The sequence below is a fragment of the Hordeum vulgare genome, chromosome 2H (assembly GCF_904849725.1).
Source record: "Hordeum vulgare subsp. vulgare chromosome 2H, MorexV3_pseudomolecules_assembly, whole genome shotgun sequence".
Classification (NCBI taxonomy): domain Eukaryota; kingdom Viridiplantae; phylum Streptophyta; class Magnoliopsida; order Poales; family Poaceae; genus Hordeum; species Hordeum vulgare.
The window spans coordinates 194,905,530-194,913,031 of NC_058519.1; the positions used below are offsets into that span (position 1 = coordinate 194,905,530).

The window sequence follows — 7,502 nt, forward strand, 5'->3', positions numbered from 1 at the left end:
CATTTTTCATTCAGGTGCTTTTTGCTTCATCACTCTGATTTTAGGCTCTCATGACATCAGTGAATATCAGTTTATTTAGCTGGATACTTATCTTAATTCCTTTTGTGAAAAATGACCGTTTCACAATCACAGTTCACGCTATCTATTTATAGTGACCACTCAGTGGATGTAAAACAGTCTGAACACTTAGCAGCAGAAGCCTGAACGGCAGTTCCATTTATACTGCTGAAAACTTCACGATCATTAAGTTATAAGCACAAACTGTTTTATTTGTTCACTCAAATACACACAACAAAGTGGGGTGGAGTTCCGATGAACCGCAGCTCATCGGAAAAACATACAACCTCATGATTACCAGTACAATAATATTGCCACACTATATGGCTATAACATTGTAGCATAGAGTTTATTTATCCTTGGCGGCTTATTTCCTGTGCACCTCAATTCTCACAAAGCACCTCTTGACCCTCTCATAGACTGCATCAGTGATGCACATTATTTTACGAAGGCAGAGAAAGATTTCTACACAGCCACAGGGGCAAGGAGCGCCTCATCCACGACATCAGTGTGATCTTTAACTGGCAGGTCGGTGTTCTTATCAAAAGGGAATGGCTCCAGTTTTGGCTGCGCTGCTTTCAGGATAAGTTCAATTGGCATTTCTGGCTTTGATCTTTCCAAAGGCGCCACTGGATCAACACTTGGGTTATGAGCCTGAAAAGAATTATAGATTACTTAAAATAGGCAGCTGCAAATGATACATCTGTTTAATTTTAGACATGCATGGGTAGCACTAACCAGGTTAGCATGCATTTTCTCGACAAAAGTTTGGAAAGTGGCGTAGTTCTGTCCCTCTAGTAGCTCATTCGATAACCGGAGGTAGGTGAATCCAAACAGTTTGTGCTCAGGAGGGCCATTCTCGTTGATACCTTTCGGCCTCGCATTCCTGAGTATTGTGTTGTAAGCAGTGGCATCATATCGACTGAGTGCGTTTTCACACGCCACATGTAAGCCCTCTCTCCATCCAGCACTCAGCACCTAAGGTTTTTGATGACAAGTGCTTCAGTGTTTCCGTAAAAGATAATTGTAAATTCCTGAGCCACAAATTACTGGGCGGTTGCTAATGGTGTAGTTACCTGTTGGACTAGTTCTTCTGGTGCGCTCTTCGCCTCTTCGCTTTGCTCAGAGTCCCTCATCTCTGCACAAGTGAAGTTCATGCTAGCATGATGCCTTGTGAGCATGCGTGCTATTGTTCTGTAGCCGTCTCTGTCATCTAAGTTGTAGTACCCAGCTGTGAGCTCGGCTGCATGGTTTGGAACCCTGTACCACCAGTGAATGCCAGAGATCTGCAAGCAAACATTGGATCATGTCTCATTTACATTCTAGATTAAGCAATGTGACTCGTATATACTTCCTCTTTCCTTAAGCTTGTACTCTATGTTAGAGTGAGTTTGTGCATTTTTTGTTGTTTATCAGGCACAACTTCATAATTGAATCATGATTTTTGTAATCTTATCTACTATAATATACCGAGATCTTTATGATGGTACTTACTTTGATTGCCAGCTGCACCCTGCATCCCAAGAAGACCTTGTTTGCTTCGTCCAAGATCTTGTCACCATGCTTGATCAGTTTGTTGGAGTACCATGAGAGGAAAAACTTCCCCTTCTCAGTGAGGTATGTTCCGTTCTCCTTGAAGAATTGGGTTTTCTCAGGGGTGTCATTGTACTCTCCAGCATCGTCAGGTAACTCCCACTCAGGATGGCCAGCCTTCGCTGCTGCTGCTTTGAAGTCTGCTTCCAGGTACTTATCATAGCACTGCAGATTTTTTTTTTTTTAGTTAAAACAGTTAATTGGAGCCTTTTTGTCCTTGCTGGTTATGTTATTATTTTTGCATCCATTTTAATTCATGGCCTGTCGGTTTAGTTGGATGTACATTTGATGTCCTCTGCTTTTACCGTTTAATTGTGGGAACCATGGTCTTATGTTTGCTTCTGATACTTTGCTCAAAAGAAGAGTGTCTCTCAAAAGCCATAAGTAGTGATAATCTGAAATTGCCATTTTATCCTAGTGTTACTTTTGATCAGAATCACTTTACCGTTGGGCGAGCCCTTTTCAGTGCAGATCGTCACTTGGACAAAGATTAAACTGCCTTTGCTCATCACATGTTACATGTACGTATAACAGTATTTTGTAAGGGCAGAAGAGTATTTGGAAAAGAAAACTCACGATGAATTCTCCGATGCCTGGGAAGACCCATCCCTGGCTCTGAGGATAGGATGGGTACCTCATCTCTCCAGCCGGGCCAAGTCCCACTTCAATGTCCACGATGGTACCGGCATCCAAGAACTTTTTCATGTTTTCCCTGAAGCTCGCCATGTAATCATGATACATCTGTAGCAGACACAAAGAAGAATCAAAGCTTTGCTACCATGAGCACACTGGACCTATCAAAATCACAACCATGCTGTTGCCAAGACTCATCTGAGTCATGTGAATCAACACATAAGCAGGAGAGCTAGAATGGTGATCTAGCTTAGCTAACCTGGACGGCAGTTCTTCCATGGAAGAGAGGTTGGTCATCCACTCCAAGGGTGAGGTACTCGATGTTCCTCGTCCCTCTGCGGTTCGTGTAGAAAATGTCGGGGTCGGTAGCGCCGACATCCCGCACCCACTGTGGGATGGGGATGTTGACTACGTCGCCGACGTTGCCACCGCACTGGTGGAACGACATGATGGCCTGCAGCTTGAGCCTGGCCTCGTGCACCAGGTCGAAGACCTGCTTGTAGGCGCTCCAGTCGTAGGCCTTGGGGCCCTTGCCCTCCACCAGCCCCCACCAGACGTCTATCATGACGCCGTCCACGCCAGCCTCCGTCAGCTTCTTCAGCTGCGCCCTGATCTCGTCGCCCTTCTCGAACTTGTTGTCGACGCTCACGACATCCAGCTATTCCCACAACGAAAGTGAAGACAAGGTTAGTGGAGATACTGCGTACGAGGTCTCAGATCTTGTTGATAAGCTGGGTATCATATGCACGACAATGTGAGTTTTTTCATCCTTGGAATGGTTTGTCGGTGCCATGGTGCTTAGCTTGTTGGATGGTGCTTACCGGGAGCATGACGTAGACTTGGACATAGTTGGCTAGCATGTTCCCGGCCATTGTGGCTGCTGGCTACAAACACTGGCTTGCGTGCTCACTCACTGAACTTGGTTTGCTGGGTGTCGCAGGGGAGCTCAAGGGGTCTATTTATACTGCGAAAGAGGGGGGCGGGGTCCTTCTCCAGCGAGGCGAGGTGAACTGGTAGATTTTGGTAACTGCCCACAGCCCAGCTCCTGGGTTGATATTATATTTTCCTTGCGTTCTTGCCAACCTCAGTTTTCATTTGCAGCAATAAAAAATTCTCTACAACGGCACTCAGGCTGCTTTGCTACTAAGGTGCATTCGTTTGCTGGACAAGAAAAGATGGAAAGTGCTGAGGATCGCCTCGAGATGACCTGGGAGCTCCGGTAATTTGTAGTTGTCCTCTTCTAGTCGTCTTGGTCATGTAATATAGATTTGACTGGTGAACGGTGGTGACTCTTCTCTTGTGTTGGTTGTTTTGTTCCTAGCTGACTAGAAAGGTTATCCTTTTAGTTGTTTGTCCTGGATACATTCCTGGTTTTGACGCTGTGCCTCATTTAATAAAGTGGGGCAGGGGGAAACCCCTTTCTATTCATTTTTTTTCATATTTTCCTTGTCAGTGGGAGAAGATTGGGTATCTGAATGTTCTGATTCGTTCACGTGTGTTTGGAGCGGCAAGCCAACGGTATCCAGGTTTAAATACGTTATCCGGCGAAACGAAAATGTATTGACAGGGTCATCCCTTCTTTTTCCTTTCCATGGCGCATAAATAACCAGGGCAAAGTTCTTCTCACCTTCACGCTTCATCGATCAGGTTGTGGTTTAAGCCACAAGTCCATAGATATATGTATTTTTATAGGCCATGTGCAAAAGTAAAAAATATAAGGAACTGCTACACATCTATCGATGGATTTGTAGAAACCATCCATCACTTTTTTGTCCGATGCATACGCGTGCACCGTCCGATAACCAGCTCGGTCGCATCCGTCCACCACACAAAATCATGAAACAACGCTTCAGTTGCGGAAACAAGCACGCTGTTACGTCGTTCGGCTGACGGGTTAAAAAATGACTGACGAGTCTTTTGCAACATAGATTATGTTGTAATTTTTTTCAACAAAAAAACATGTGGCGAAAACGTCCGTATATTTTTTTGCAATAGATTTTGTTATAGAATATTTTCTGTAACAAGGATCGTGTTGCAGAAATTTTTGCAACAAAGGTCGTGTTGCAAAAAACTTTTGCAACGTAGGTCAGGTTGTACAAATTTTTTGCAACAAAAGATTTTGTTCCAATTTTTTGAAACAGAGACGAAATTGCAGAAACTCGTCACTACGCCCTACTTGCACTATGTGATCGTAGAAATCGACCGGCTGATGGAAAGAGTTTTCCTTGTTATATAATATTTCCCACAGCAAAAGATCGTGTTGCGGAAACATATGTAGAATTAATTCTCTACAACAAAAGACTTGTTGCATAAATATTTTACAACTGAGTGTTTGTTGTAGATTTTTTTTTCTGCAACAATAGATAATTTTTTTGTAACAAAAAGTCATATTGCAGATTTTTTTTCTAGTTTTCTCTTTTTTGCAACACATGTGTTGTTGCGAAAATAAATTTTGCAACACATGTAATGTTTCAGGAAAAAAAATAACGACGTTGCAATTTAGATTCTCGCCCGCATCGTCCGCCATCGACTTCATAGTCGCGGCCCAGCGCACGGGACACGTATCGCGCGCACGAGGTGACGGATGAAAAATGTTCGATCTGCCGGATGATTAGCATCATTTCTCAAAATATAAACCCAACCAAAAACCCCTAAAAGCATCTTCAGCCCGTTTGCCCCCAATACACCCCGCATGGGCGCTAAGACATTCCAGTTGACGATTTTTTCCGGCTTGGGAGGCTCACGTTCCCAGTTGCACCCTCAAGTTTTGGCCCGAGGCGTACATAAAATTTAAAGTTTTTTTTTTATTCCAAAAAACGACGCATGTTCGGTGACCATCATGCCACAGATCGGCGATCACCATCACAGGTCGACGATCACCACCATAGGTCGGCGATCATCATATGCCAATAGTTCAATGATCAAATAGGCGAGAGCCGTACGCATAGAACTCAAATGACACGCTCCTCATCTCCTGCAGGGGCGGGAGAGGTCGGGGTAGGCATTGGGGTCGTAGTGCTCGGCGTTGGCGTGGCCGCCGTCGGTGTTGGTGATGTGGTCGCACTCAGCGTCGACGCGGTCGTCGCCGGTCCCGAAATGAGGTTCAAGATGAGGTTCCGCTCCGCCAAGTACCAAGCCTTCACCTACGGGTCCATCGTCCTCGTGTCACCTCCTCCCATCAGGAACGCCAGGTCGGTGTTGTGCTTCTTCGCGGCCACGATGGTCCTGAGAAGGTCGAGCTTGGCGTCCTACTTCATCATCAACGCCGACCACCTCGCCTCGGACTTCTCCTCCCTCATGGCGAAGTGACTCTTGGTGTCGGTGATGCATTGTTCGATCGACGCCTGCAACCCTTCGAAAGAAGGCGTTGAGTCCCTTGCCTCTTCGCCTTTTTGTTGTCATCAGGCCACCCTTCTGTCGCCCCCGAGACATGCGCGTACGGGTTGTACACGCCGTCCTTGGCTTTGGCGAGAGCGAGCCAGACTTCCGCCCATTTCTCGCACGACTCGATCCTGATGAACACATGAAGGAACTTGAAGTCGGCGTCAATGTTGCTATCCCGGTGGAACATCTCGAACATTCGTACCATCTGAACAGACGAAGAACAAGTTTCGGCGAAGAAAAGGCGAAGATCACGGACCGGCGAGCCATGGACATACCTGTCGTTCGATGTTGGCGCCGCTCTCCGGGCGAGCCATGACCTCTTCCTGAATCCCATGCCACTTGTGGCACGCTAGTTGGATGCTTGCCCGATGGTTGGACATGGCCTTGTCGCCGCGCTGCATGTGTATGCCAGCGAACTCAGAGTCAACCAACTTGCGCTCGTCGAACGTTGTCTTGATCCTTCGCCAATACGTATCGGTGTTCTGGTTCGCGCCGGTGATCGGGTCGATGCTGACAGTCTTCCATGCTTCGGCGAGGCACTCGTCTTCCTTTGCCGTCCACTTGACGCGAGGCTCGGTCGGCTTCCCGTTGGCCACCCGTTTCTTCTTCTTTCTCCCCTTGCTCCTCGCCGGCTCCAGCTCCGCCGGTTCTTCCTTCTCCACCTCCTCCTTCACCACCTCCTGCTTCACCTCCTCCTCATCCATGTCGTCGTCGATGTCCAGCGTTTCCTTTTGCGTGCCAAACCCGGGGCATGAAGCGGCGACTGCTGAGCCGTTGTTGATGATCTCCTCCATCTCGGCGTCGGCGTTGTTGGACTGTGGCGCCGAACCCGGCACAAAAGGCAGGGGGCCACGACGTAGACCCATCGCAGACGAACCCAAGTACGTCTGTGAGTAGCCGTACTGGGTGTTGCGGCCGACGGTGAACGTGGTGTTGGGGAACGTCGCATGGGAAACAAAAAATTTCCTACGCGCACGAAGACCTATCATGGTGATGTCCATCTACGAGAGGATGAGTGATCTACGTACCCTTGTAGACCGTACAGCAAAAGCGTTAGAGAACGCGGTTGATGTAGTGGAACGTCCTCACGTCCCTCGATCCGCCCCGCGAACAATCCCGCGATCAGTCCCACAATCTAGTACCGAACGGACGGCAGCTCCGCGTTCAGCACACGTACAGCTCGACGATGATCTCGGCCTTCTTGATCCAGCAAGAGAGACGGAGAGGTAGAAGAGTTCTCCGGCAGCGTGACGGCGCTCCGGAGGTTGGTGATGACCTTGTCTCAGCAGGGCTCCGCCCGAGCTCCGCAGAAACGCGATCTAGAGGAAAAACCGTGGAGGTATGTGGTCGGGCTGCCGTGGAAAAGTCGTCTCAAATCAGCCCTAAAACCTCCGTATATATAGGTGGGAGGGAGGGGGCCTTGCCTTGGGGCTCAAGGAGCCCCAAGAGGGTCGGCCGAGTCCAAGGGGGAGGACTCTCCCCCCCCAAACCGAGTTGGACTAGGTTTGGTGGGAGGGAGTCCCCCTTCCTTCCCACCTCTCCGTCACACGGAGTGACAAATCCCAGTCTTGATCCATACTAACTCAACTAACACCTTCGGAGATACGTGTAGAGCATCTTTATAGTCACCCAGTTACGTTGCGACGTTTGATACACACAAAGCATTCCTCCGGTGTCAGTGAGTTATATGATCTCATGGTCATAGGAATAAATACTTGACACGCAGAAAACAGTAGCAATAAAATGACACGATCAACATGCTACGTCTATTAGTTTGGGTCTAGTCCATCACGTGATTCTCCCAATGACGTGATCCAGTTATCAAGCAACAACAC

At 47.8% G+C, this 7,502-nt stretch overlaps 1 protein-coding gene and 1 long non-coding RNA gene across 2 annotated transcripts; one reads left to right on the top strand and one right to left on the bottom strand.

Moving 5' to 3' along the window:
* Positions 1-243: 243 nt before the first annotated feature.
* Positions 244-3,231, bottom strand: LOC123425805 (beta-amylase Tri a 17). The gene is made up of 7 exons (XM_045109543.1): positions 3,105-3,231; positions 2,543-2,941; positions 2,227-2,391; positions 1,552-1,815; positions 1,134-1,343; positions 796-1,035; positions 244-711 (listed from the first exon to the last, which is right to left on the bottom strand). Exons 1-7 carry the CDS (start codon positions 3,153-3,155, stop codon positions 523-525), a joined length of 1,518 nt encoding a protein of 505 aa, XP_044965478.1. The 5' UTR covers positions 3,156-3,231; the 3' UTR covers positions 244-522.
* On the top strand, positions 3,223-3,709 carry LOC123425806. Its single transcript, XR_006621899.1, has 2 exons — positions 3,223-3,306; positions 3,385-3,709. It is a non-coding gene; the product is annotated as an uncharacterized LOC123425806 (long non-coding RNA).
* The last annotated feature ends 3,793 nt before the right edge of the window (positions 3,710-7,502 follow it).

Coding starts and splice junctions, on each gene's coding strand:
- LOC123425805 (XM_045109543.1), bottom strand. CDS start 3,155: ATGGCCGGGAACATGCTAGCCAACTATGTCCAAGTCTACGTCATGCTC. Junction 2,392..2,542: donor ATGGAAGAACTGCCGTCCAG/GTTAGCTAAGCT, acceptor TGTCTGCTACAG/ATGTATCATGATTACATGGC. Junction 712..795: donor AGAAAATGCATGCTAACCTG/GTTAGTGCTACC, acceptor AATTCTTTTCAG/GCTCATAACCCAAGTGTTGA.